The sequence below is a fragment of the Python bivittatus genome, unplaced genomic scaffold, assembly GCF_059951505.1.
Source record: "Python bivittatus isolate LINGU-HERP-01145 unplaced genomic scaffold, Pbiv_v1 ctg000190_np1212, whole genome shotgun sequence".
Taxonomy (NCBI): domain Eukaryota; kingdom Metazoa; phylum Chordata; class Lepidosauria; order Squamata; family Pythonidae; genus Python; species Python bivittatus.
The window spans coordinates 1,391,197-1,404,212 of NW_028277042.1; the positions used below are offsets into that span (position 1 = coordinate 1,391,197).

Here is a 13,016-nt window from a genome sequence, read left to right on the forward strand (position 1 = left end):
GTTCCTTGGTTATTAATTTTTCCATTATTCCAAAACGTGCTTGGCTGCCCTCACGTCCTAGTCTGACTGGAGGAACTGACATGAAGGACCCCCAAAGCCTGCAGACTTGGGGCAAGAGAGCTGGGCAGCGAAAACCCAAGTATTTGCAGACACAGCTTTGGGCAACCTTCTGTATCTTAAGAGCACTCTTGTTAAGATGGCAGCCATGGTGCATGATTGAAACTCACTCCAGCCTTTTGATTCATGTGATACACATAAAAAGGGCTCAGTCTTTGATCCTGCAGACCACAATCTTGACTTTTTGACACCCCCACTCCTGGCACTTGTTTCTGGTAAGCCTATAGCAACTACAGTTGGGGTTATTTCTGAACCCAGAATTGTCACAAATTCCACTTCTCTTTTTATCTTGATTTCTCTAAAACAAAAATGGACCATTTTTCACCAGGTGGGAGCACTCTTCCCCCCTCCCATCCTCCACAGAAGTGGTGACACGGGGGTGGGTGGGAACCAAATGTTTTTGACCTTTTTCTGCTTTGGAAATTAAAATGCAAAGCAAATGCATTAAACTTTGCAGAGACGTGAATGGTGCTGTCTTGCAGAGTCTTAACGTGCCTGAATTGCAGTGGGGGTGGGCAAAACATGTCAGAAGTTTGAGCCATAAGCATGGACAGTTTTTCCACTGAATGTTGATAGTATGATCTCATCAAAGCTTATGCCTTTTAATAAAATTAGTTGCAAAAGGTGCTACCAGATCACTCTAGAGCAATGTTTCTCAGCCTTGGCAGCTTTCACAGGTGTGGGCTTCAAGGCTGGCTGGGGAGTTCTGGAAGTTGAAGTCCACACCTCTGAAAGCTGCCAAGGCTGAGAAACATTGCTCTAGTAGGAAGGAACAAGCAGGCCAGGTAGATCGCGCTCCCCCAGGGGCTACCCGGTGGGTCTTGCTCTCCCTGCACAGGCGGAAATACAAAAAATGGGAACAATGGATCAGCTGCAGTCTCAGCCACTGCAATCAAGCCTGGAATTTCTTAAGTCAGCTTCAGGAACAGGTAGAGTAGCTTGGGAAACCAGCAGCTGAGGCTTTTGTGCAGAATTGCCCTAAGTCAAACAGCAGTTTAATCTCAACCACAACACTTCTTGAGACCGGGCCAAGCCAGTCTTGTCCTCCGCACAGCTGACAGCTCTGCATCCCTCAATGCACAGAACTGCTGAGCTGGGCTTCCCCTTGGGCTGCTGCTGAGCTTGGGGGTGCAAGACATGTGTTCCCCCCAAGCCACCCCCACCCACCAGTTTCTCGCTGCCCCCCTACCTTATGATGCTGGCCGTGCAGCAGGAAATGCAAGGTAATCAGATAGTAGCTGCTGGCAGGAGGATTCATGTGGAAGATGAAGCGATGAATGAGATACTCCACCAGGGACCAGGTGAATATCCCCATAAGAAAGAGCAATGGGAACCAGTATTTGTGAATGGGAATGGCATAGGCTACACGGAGGATGGAAAACAGAAAGTCAGTGTGAGCAAAAACGGTCCTCTGGAGCAGAGCGCAAACCAGTGAAAACCAGCCTCTTATTTCCAACAACAGCCAGGCAGACAGGAGTCTCTTCTGGGAAGTCCAGAAGCAGGGCATGAGTGCAACGTTCTGTTTGCCCCCAGCCTCTGGTAGCCAGAGGTAGACTGCTTATAAAGAGGGCGGTTCCATTTAGTGATCACCCATCTCAAAGCGGTGAGAGCCCCCCCTCTGCTTCGGCTCTGCTCCTCAGCTCCAGCCAGGGCCACGCTGCCTCCAAAGGGCCTGGCTGGGCTGTCCTTTAGCCTCGTTTCAGTCCTGAGCCCCGTCATTGGTGCCACCATGCAGGAGGCCCCAAAGCTAATTTGGCCTTGTTCCATACCCAGGACGAGAGCCTGGTGATCCTGGTTCTCTCCTCTCCCAAATGTTTGCTTGCCGCTGGAGATCAGGACAAGACTGGCCCTTTGGGGCTTGGAATCTGGACCTCCAATCAAGCAGCTTCCAAGGTGTGGGAGGAAAGGGGGAGTGTAGCCCCTCCTAGTCCCCTCTTCCTTTCTCCCCAAAGTCTGTCTTTCCCCGGTATGGGGGCATCAGGGTGCAGGAGACTGAGAACAGCATTTCTGCTTCTCTGTGTGGGAAATCAGCTATGGCAATATCAAGAGGGCCACTTCTGCCCATGGGGACCTCCCAAAGCTCTTAACATCCCTCATGAAAATGGAATGGGGGAGGGTGCATGTGTATATGTGCGTGTGTCCCAGCAGGACCTTTATTCAGAAGAGTCAGTCACAGACAAACAGCAGCACCTTCACCCCCCTTTGCCAAACTTTTTCATCTAGGAAGCTCGTTTCGGATGGGTTTCATTTGGTAAACCCACGCTTCTTTTAAAGTTGGGTGATACTTCCCTGAGCTTTTTGTTCTTTACTGTTGAGTGTTTTCTGGTCTCCTGGCAGTTTTGTCACATCTGCGTTTTAGGCAGGGAGAGAGAAGCCGCCAGGGAATAAAGAAGGTTACTCCTTGCCCAGCCTTTCCAAGAGCTCAGGAAGAAAAACCCTTCTCCCGAGATGGGACCCAGGACTGTCCTTGAGAACAGCTGGAGGGCAGAAGTCTTTGGCTTGAAGGGTGGCTCTTCAAGGGCAGGGGAAACAGGCTTTCCTGCCCCCAGGGAAGAGCTTCGGCTGGTACAGCACACCCAAGAAAAACATTCCAGTGGAGAACAAGGGAGAAACAGGGCTGTAGCACAGGGACTGTGAGCCAAAGGGCGAGAGAGTGACGGAGGGTGAGGAAGCACAGGAGCAAGAGAAATGCAGGCTGCTGGCCCAACAGGCTTCCCTCTGTGTTGAGTCTCCGGGCCTCAGAACCTTGGACAACAGGTGCTCTCTCCAGTCCTGGTCGAAGAGCTGCTGACCATCATTAGCCACCTGGACTAACAGCCTCCTGCTATCAGTTGCAAAGGTTTTAAAGAGAGTGGGCAACCTTGGAAACGCGGGCTTAGAGGATGAAGCAGTATTGCAAAGAGGGACTGGCCAGGCCACACACTTTCCTTGATTGTTTGAATTGGGGCAGGGGAGTCCCCCCCACCCCACTGTTTTATTGTAGGTTTTGCACTACATTTTTAATGCAAATTGGCAGGAAACCATGCTGCTTATTTTCAGCCATTCTAACCATAGAGGCACAAAACAAGGAATTTGCAGGTTACTACCCCGGGCTTAGGTGAATAGTGAAAGCACAGCACACTTTCCATGCTCAGAAGCCCTCTTTCCATGACAAAATGGTATGCTCTGTGGGAAGCAAAGGGAGCCCCAACAGCTGGCTTTGCTGGCTTAGCTCTCGCACTTCATGCTGATCCAGCTGGGCCCAAGATGCAGAGGGGGAGGCTGGCCTGGCTCTTTGCTGACTCCATTCACCACCATCAGCCTCCTAAACATTTGCAAACATGGATTCCAAAGCCACTGGGTGGATGGGCTTGGAGTAAGGAGGAGAACATGCTGGAGGCACTTCCCATTCCCCCTACTGTCTCCATTCTTGGTCACCCAAGTGTTGAGCGGATTTTATTTTAAAAAGGCACTGGCCAGCACAGCAGCCTCACCTGATGTGAAGGAGGAGAACAGCTGGGTGTTGCCTTGGGCAAGTGTCATGTAGCAGTGCCAGCTGAGGAGGAACATCACTGGTAGCCAGAACATACAGACAACGTACCTAGAAGAAAACAAGGGTGTTTTTGATCCACAATGCATCCTGCAATCTGAAATCTGGTGTTAGAACTGGGTTGAAGCAGCCTTTTCAGATTCTGCACTGAATTAGGCAAAGAAACTGGCCGGATGATTTCCCTGAGTTTCTCCATGGGGAGGAGAAACTCATGCACAATCTCTCAAGGAGAAGATTCCTTGCAGGCAGTAACAAGACCACCATGACTGAAAAGGCCAAATGAGAAGGTTTCTCTCCTGGCCTCTTCCCTCAGGATTTTGTGGAAGCTGAGGGGGCTGTTCCCCACGGGAGAGATGGTGGTGGTCGTTCAAGGAGTACAGGATCTCCGAAATTCTCCTTTCCTTTGGAAGAACCGTGAAAGCAAATTCTCTTACATCTGCTTGAATGAGAAGTGGGAGAAAAAGGCAGGTGAGTTTCTCTGCCATCATCAGCTGTTGCTTTCCTGGCATTTGGCCTCATCACTGCAAGAGGTCTCAGCTAAGCCCTGGGGCGTGCAATGCTCTGCATGCAAGCAGGAAGAGAGGCTGCAGAACAGGCAGGAACATTTGGGCTTCGAGGAAGGGCTCCTGCAAACAGACCCCCAACCCTGAAAAAGATGTGCTTACTTTAATGAGCCCAAGGCAAGTGTTCCATCTGCATCGGTGGTTTTCAAGAAAAGACTGGAGAGCCATTTGTCCAGGATGGTAGGAGGATTCCTGCCAAGCTCCATTGGATTCTACCTGAATCCAAAGGACTGCACAGCCCTACTAAACCCAGGGAGTGTAAGGATCACAGGGTCCAGGAAGTGTGCTCTCTTCCAGTTTGACAGAATGCAGAGTTCTGGCAGCCCTCAAGTAACAATTGGAAACACCTGTATTGTCGGGACTGGCCTTCAGGGCACACGTGGCACCAGGCTGGGCTTCTCTGTGGTGTGTGCTTGCTGATGCGAGACCTGTGGGAACTGCTGAGTTAAGGGCTCATGTTGCAGGACGCTCAGAGCATCCCAAGCCTCAAGGGAAAATGGTCTGCACAGCACCCGGGTTTTCCTTTGAAGTTGTAAGAGTCAGCAAGGCATATTCCTAGCTAAAAATCAGAGAACTGAGGACCAAAGTGCACATGAAAGTATTCATGCAATCATTTGCATGATTTAACAAAGTAAATAGGAGCCAACCTGAGCTGATCTTCAAAAAGCTAAACAGGCTCAGACCTGGTTAGCACTTGGATGGGAGACCAACAGGAGATCTCAAGACAACAGATTAGATTGGGAAATGGGGGAATAAATAGCCTGATAGACTCTGCTTTTCCCAGACAGAAGCTGGGCCTTCCACCCTGAGTCAGATCAGGACCAGTCTGTGAGTGTGAGGGTGACGACCCTTTCCTCTACAATTCATCCCTAATCCAGACTATTTTGCCAGACCCCACTCAGCAGCTGTGGTTTGCTTTAAGAATCACAATTCCACCTGCAATTCGAACTCCAACACATTTGATCTGATCCCCAAATCTGGTGGTTGGAATGGAGGGGAGGCTGGGCTGGGCTGGGAGCTGCCCTCAAGGGACTAGGGGGTCTTAGGCCTTCTGAACGCAGCCTGCCGAAACTTAGGGACCCATGGGTGCAAAGCACACCCCCGGGACTCACAGGCGGGCCCTAGAATACAGGGCACGTCCTGAAGCCCCACATCTGCACAGAGACTTCAGATGAGATCAGATCAGGACTTGTAATGAAGGGGGTAACTATTCAAAATATGGGGTGCTCTCACATTAACTAAATCTCATTGACTCCCAATGATCATGGCAGCAAGATTAAAGTGATCTGACTTCTTCCTGTTTTGTTTTTTTTTTTTACTTCCAGTTTGAGTCTAGTTTTTGCAGCCCTCAGTGACCTGGTGGTCCCCTATCCAAATACTAGCCAGGGCCAAGTCTGAGATCAGCCCAGCCAGCTCAGTAGCATGAAATGAAACTTAAGCTTTATCCTGGCCAGACCTACTTTTTATCCCACTTCTGCCGGCCTGGGCCTTTGGCCTGCACCCGCTGCAGACTCCTGCCCTACCTTAGGACCTTACCATGTTGCCTTGGAGAGGGTCTCCATGAAATCCGAATAGAACAGGCGAATAGGCCGGTCCACTGGCTGGTGCACCCATTCGTTGTACTTCTCACCTAGGTGGCCCACTTGCCAAAGCAGAGGCTTTCTCCAGTCCACCAGGTCCTGGGGATGCAAAGAAGGACAGATGTCACCACAAGATCCCATGGTCATTACAATTGTGTTGGCTCAACAGTCAGACTTATAGTGACAATGTATAAATTTGGTGAAGTGCACTGCAAAAAAGCAGAGGGCTGTAGGACACTAAATCCAGTTTTTGGAGAAGCTTCTCTTCTAAAAACCCCGTCTTTCTAGAAAGACACCTATTTTCCAACCATTAGTCAATGAAGACTTGACCTTTTTCCTTTATTTGAATAAGCATTTGATCCCTGGGAGTCTCAGCTGGGGGATTATTTAGAAATCTACATTTACAGGATTTCATTTACACAAGTGGGTGAACAAATATAAATTACACAGCCTAATAAGATATGAACAGATCCGGCCACTCTCTCACATACACAATACATACAGATATATAATTAGTTTTGATTAGCATATGACTGAGGTGCTGCAATATCAATTAAAAATAACCACCCCATGTTTTTAGCCCTTGAATTGCAAACAACTGATGCCAAACTGAGTTCTGTTTCCATAATGCGGGTGTGTCCAAAGGGCCCAACATGTAATGTTTATTCCATTCTACCTACAAATTAAAGAAGCCATCTCTTACAGATTCTTGATAAGTGCCTTCGGAAGTAAACCGAATCATCCTATAGCAGCCCATGAAGGAAACCAACCTGTGAATAAACCAGTATGCAGCAAAAACAAAACCATTCTAGATGACGTATTCGGGTCAGGCAGAAGATTTCACAGGACATTGTCAAGGTATCGTATCTGGACTTCAAAGACCTGGATCACCACTAGATAGCAGCAGAGAGCTGGCAATTTCTTCATCTCTCTTTCTGAATTCTGAACAATAAAGTGCTTAAAATTAACCTCAGCTCCAGTACTGGAAAGGAAGACTGCTTACCACTTGCACTTCAGGGACAAAAGTCATATTTACCAAACTTCCCTGTTATCAGGTCATATAAATGTGTCACGACATGTGTCAAAAAAGGAGCAGGGCTTCAACTGCACAGTCATGGATACCATCTTGACGTAGACATCCCCCGATATACCCAAAGGTTCAAGGCACAGAATTGGCGTCCAAGGAACTCTGAGCGCTGCCCAACTGTCTTTCCCATACAGATGAACCGGGCAAATGTTTCTGGACTTCTGCAGATCCCAGCCCACTTTCCAACTCCATCTGCATCACCTCCATTGCACAAGTCCTGGTGGATGGACAGACCGAGCTCCTAGCCCCTTTTTCCCGATGTTCCATTGGGGTGGAACAAACAATATGGTTGGCAAAGTCTGAACAGCCAGAAATTCTTTGCAACTCCATCAGAACAGCTGCCGTGGCCAGGAGAACGAAGAGGATCGTGTGGTCAGCAGCATCTGAGCCACCCTCTCTTTGGGATACCTTGGGGAAAATGTTTTGGGAGTGTTATCCTGATAATCGATGGACAGACAGTTTGGAGGCCCTTTGCTTAATTCCCTTCCAACATTCTGGCAAGGTGGTCTTGTTAAGATTAATATTAATATAAACATGCAAAGTAGCAAAACTCATTAGTACCAATTATATATTCTGTGTCAGCAGCATAAGGAAGACTGTGAACCTCCCCACTCATGAATTTGTGAGTTCAGCAACCGAGGTCTTCAGTGTTTCTGTGATGTTATGTGGATTTCAACATATGTTCTCCAATGAGGTTGGTCAACCTACGCTGGAGAAAATGACATGCCCATGAAGTCACCCAGAATCAAATTCCACTGGAAAGAGACTTTCTGTTCTCCAGCTAAAATGAGATTCATTCCACACTGCACACAAATAAAATGAATCCCCAATTTGCAAGGAACTCCAACTTAATGTAATGGAAAACACACTGTGTTATTTGATCAAAAGAGTTGGGTGGGGGTCAATTCAGCCTGTCATCAGATTTGTACCTGGAAGTTCCCTAAAACGGACTATTTATGGAGTAAGACTTTTCCAGGAAAACAAAAAGCAAAAAACCAGAGCTACCATTATTAATTTTGCAAAAAAACTGGTAGAGTTGATCTGCAAGGGCCAAACCCTGGGGCATTCGCCAGCTGAATCAGGATTTATCAGCTGTGTTTTTATTTGCTTGCTGTTTATTGACTGCTTCCTGTGTCATTACTATAAACTCTCCTGTATGCATGGGGCCTGCAAAATGTATCTTGGAACAGAGTTCTTTTTAAAGGGCAGCGTTCACAAGGCAGTCTTTACACATGGGATGCTGAGTGAGGGAAAAGTGCCGGGGAGACACATTTCTGTCCTCATAAGCTATTAATGCCAAACATGAAACTCATACTTCAGTAGCGCAGGAGCCCAACGCAAAATGGGTTTCTCAATCCAAAGCGATAAAAAACTGGTTTCTGCCTGTTCCCTCCCATGCTCCAGGGACAGGCGCTGTAGGAACGGTACATTCAAGAAGCAATTGATGAGTATTTCCCTTTTTAAAATGGAGATCAAATAATGATTCACCAAGATTAGTCATATTTAGGATTACTGCAAAGGCCCAGTGAGATGCTTCAAAGGAATGGGGACTGACTACAGAAAATATCCCTCAGCTTCCTCTAACTCCAATTAATCCAGATTAGCGTGTACCTTTGTAACACCAGAAAAAAGCAGACATTGGCCAAATGGAATGACAAAATTCCAGGTGAGGACAACAAGAATTGCATGTTTATTTCTTTCTGTATCAGCATTACAGGTGGGGAGAAAGAATGGGGCAAGACGCCTCACAAACCACCTGCAGCACATTGCTCAGGTTGGGGTGTTTCCAGCTGCAGGCGTGTCACCAGCCAAGACGGACAGTATGTTCCAGCAGCCAACCTGCTCCACCTAACTCAGACGCTGTCAGTGTTACTCTGCCACAACGTGCACGATATACAGGGCTGGCTTCAAACAGGTCTCCTTTCAGGACTTAAATCCCCCATTTTTACTCTCAAATCATTTTTATTTTGTCCTAGCCAGGGGTATCCACACAAGGTGGGGGTGGGGATAAAAAAGTCAAGGTTGCAACTGTAACCAAGGAATCAAAACCTTGTTCCTTCTTTACATGCATCAATGCTCCCCCCCCCCCCGCTTTGTACATAGATGTTAAAAAGGTGCTGGGTTTGCATCCGCCAGTTTGGAGCCAGGGATCGCTGCCGCAGACTGCCCCCGAGTAGATATGCTTTGGACTGGATTTTAAAAATATTTTTTCTTTGGTTCCACTCCCTTTGCAAATGGAAGGGAAGTGAAGGAACACGTGCAACTACTGTACTCGTTTGGAGCTGGGTTAAATTATACTTGTCAGCTGGGAAAACTAACAATTTAGTCGAGTTCGGAGAGGTGGGTTTACAGCCATGTCTCCTGTCCCTTGGAAGTAAACATCCTTCTACACAAATTCAAGCCCTGCCCCGCGGAGCATTGCTTCTAGATGTGAATTAAGCATATTCCACACACAGTTGTTAAATGTAAATGACTTTGTCTGGGCTTGGAAGCTAAGCAGAAAGTGGATGGTTGATAGTTGGATGGGAGATCTGCAGGGATTATCCAGGCTCTAGGGTATGCTAGGAGGTTAAAAAACACATCCTGGAAGAAATGTGCATTTTCAAACCACACCGTACTGCTTCCATTTCCATGAAGTCACCCAGAGGTGGGGTGACCAGATATGTGCAAAGAGCACAGGGACAAGTGGAAAGGAGGCCAAACGGGGGAAAAGGAGGACACACTAATTGTTCTAACTTTCTTGGCATCCGTGACAAAACATACAGTGAAAAACTAAAAAAAAGTACTTAGGCCTATATGAAATTCCTTTTTCCAGCATCAGAAAGACTGGTTTTGCAATCTCAGGAACAGGCTGGAATAGTTAGGAGGTGAATGCTTTCAGGTGCTACTGATTAAAATTGTGTCAATTTCAGGCAGCGGCATAATTAACTAATTTAATTAGCTGGATGCATAATAGTAATAGTATAAATCATAATATACAGGTAACTGTAAGAGAGTAATGGATAATGCAATAGTGGAAAAAAATGACTCCCACTCAGTTCCTTTGCTTTTCTTCCCATGCACACACATACACCCCATTTCAGATTTGATAATCTGCAAAATGGAAATTAGGGCTAGGGGCTGAAGTGCAACCCACAGCTCCTGCTTGAGCAGCAGGTGTCAGCTGTAGCCAAGGAGACCTCTGCACAAGTCCATCTTGCATGCCAACTGCACCTTTTCTGGACTAGGAGGCCTTCTGGACCACCACTTACTCTTTGGTGGTCTCATGTAATGAGGCTACAGGAATGTGTTCTGCATGAACTGCCCTCGAAGACCACTCAGAAGCTGCAACTGGTCCAAAACACAGTGGCCTGGGCAGTTCAGTTACAGGCATGCCACATTATGCCCATGTAAGATCTCTACTTGGGAGCTGCACTGGCTCCCAGTGGGCTTCTGGGTGCAACTGAAGGTGCTTGTTGCCCCCTTGAAAGCCCTCCGTGGCAGAGGGCCCAGGCACTGCTTCTCTCCCACAGTGTCTGCCCATCCTGTTTGATCTGCCAGAGTCACCACAATCCAAGTTCCATCAATAAAACAATGTTGTCATTTGATGGGACATGGGAAGCATGCATTTTCTGTTGTTCCTCCTACACTCTTAAACAACATTTCCCCGAGATTCTTTCAGCTCCTACTCTGACCTTATTTCAAAAAGCCCTTAAAACCTGTTTTTCCCCCTCCCCAGTCCTTGGCCTAAATGCTGGTGGGATCCTCAACAATATCCTTGCCATGGACTCAGTTCCCATGGTGATGGGTGTATCATTGGAAAACCTGAAGGACTGTTAGGGACAGATCATCATGGAGAAAATCTATATATGTGGTCACTAAGAGTTGACAGTGACTTGATGGGCCATCATCAATCAAACATCTCTCAGAGTCACTTTGAATTGGGTGGCCTTAGAACTTTCATAAATTAAATTTAATCAATTAATCTTTCTTGGTTGGGGAGGCAATGAGAAGCAAGGACTGGAAAGGAAGGAGAGAGGAGAGAGGAAGATGAGGAACAATAGGGAGGGGAAAAAACACCGTGGACCCCCCGGAAGCCAAAGGACGAAAAGGACTGAGATATTAAAGGATGTTACTTGCCCTCTGGTTGTGTTGAGCTACGATACCCACAACCCCTTGAACTGACCTGCTGAGTAGGGATGCTGGGAATGGTAGCTCAAATCATCCAAAGGGCCCCTGCCCCTTCATCGTCCCTGGTGATGCACAATCCTCTATCCCAGGCATTACCCATTTGCAACATACAGTGTTTTTGCAAATTATTTCCCCCACTAGGATGTCTTCACACACTACAAACCTATTTGAATTTACTTAAAAGAAAAAACTAGAGAACTGCATTACCAGAACTAGAAGATTATGAGCTTACTTATAATGAGAATTAGATATGTTCACACTCAGATGCAAATTAAATAATTTCTCCTTTGTCCCGAGTTATGGAATCATATCCAGATTTGTCAGAAGTATATGTGCACATCAAAGGGTAAGATAAGTATTTCCACATAATGCTTTGGCAGATAATCAGAGAGCAGTGATCTATCTTACAGATAGAGAGAAGAAGGATTGTGCACTTCAGTATGAGGTCAGTGCCAAATAATTAAAGGGTTGTAAGTTTTTTTTGCACTGGTATGCAACACTTCATAACTATTATAAGTTGTTGCTAATACCTAATTACCAGTTGAAGTAACATTATTAAAACTACTTAATAATGTTTTTTTATTTTTTAATTATTAAATTTATATGCCACCCATCTCCCCCAGAGGGTGACTCTGGGTGGCTTATTAGTTGCACGTTTCAGTCAGGTCAAGCCCTAGATACTTTAGACAAGATGAAAATATATCAAAAAGGAAACACATATGAACATTGCAAATTCTGCTCTGATTAGAAATTAAGGCATTGACAGAAATGACCAAAAAAGAGAAACTATTGGGTGGCAAATTGACAAAAGCCACAGCTGGAAGCCATGCAGCGGTCCAGAAACAAACTCATGGTCATTTCCATCCTATGCTTACACTTTGTGTCCAACGGATTTAACATAACTGTTTCTTTCCATTTCGCATCAAACGAATGGTTCGCTATGTCAGAGGGAACATCTTTAACCAATGCCATATCATTGGCTAGGTTTCCTGAATATCCCACTTCTGATGACATCACATTTTGGGTAAAAGGCTACAATTGTCATTTGCTTTTTATGGATTTGTTATCAGCAGCTGGACCATACAGAGCAGGAATGGGCAGCCTTTGTGTAGCCAAAAGCCATGTTTAATATTTTGGGTCAGATTACAGCATGAAACGTGCTAGCGGTAGCATCTGCAGACGGGCAGAATGACGAAAGCAGGATCCCACTGTTGTGACGCAAGCGTTATATTTTACATACATACATACATACATACATACATACATACATACATACATACATACATATATATAGCTTTATATGGCCTGGCTCTCCAGGGCAGCATCTCACCACTTTCAAGGAAACTTGTGCACCTCCAGACATAGACAAGTCAAGGAAGGATTTCTGAGTGAACTCCTCAAAGCATCTTTTCTGTACACACCCAAGTTCTGGATCTTCTGCTTTCCATAACATCTTGTCTGCAGAGGCATGCTTTATTTATTTATTCAGTTTGTATGCCACCTGACTCCCAGCAACTCTGGGCGGCTCACTAGTAAAACATTTTTTTTTTTTAAAGACAGTAACAAAGTAAAGTACGGAATAAAAGATAGCAAGATGACAGAAGCCAGATTGGAATGGAAAACAAGAAAGACACCCATGCAATCCAAGGGGGCTTCACTCGCCCACTAAAGGCCTGGGCAAAGAGCCAGGTCTTCAAGCTCCTTCAAAACACCAGTGGGGTGGGAGCCTCCTGAATCTAGAGGGAACCTCATTCCAGAGGGCAGATGTTGCTACAGAGAAGGTGAGCTTCCAGGGTCCTGATAGATGACGGTGTTTAATCAAAGCAACCTGGAGCACGCCAACCCCTCAGGATCGAATTGGCTGGGCAGATGCTACGGGACACAGGCAAGAAACCAGATCCTATGCCATGGAGGGCTTTATAGATGGGGACCAGCACTTTGAATTGCACCTAGAAGCAAACTGGCAACCA

The 13,016-nt window shown here is 46.4% G+C and overlaps 1 protein-coding gene across 1 annotated transcript in view; it reads right to left on the reverse strand.

Moving 5' to 3' along the window:
* Window positions 1–13,016, reverse strand: part of FA2H (fatty acid 2-hydroxylase) — a 44,113-nt gene that overhangs the window by 13,018 nt on the left and 18,079 nt on the right. The window contains exons 3-5 of the mRNA XM_088135859.1: window positions 5,746–5,888; window positions 3,591–3,697; window positions 1,307–1,479 (exon numbers count right to left, since the gene is read on the reverse strand). Of these exons, the coding sequence (XP_087991985.1) occupies window positions 1,307–1,479; window positions 3,591–3,697; window positions 5,746–5,888 (423 nt within the window). The remainder of the gene's footprint in view (window positions 1–1,306; window positions 1,480–3,590; window positions 3,698–5,745; window positions 5,889–13,016) is intronic.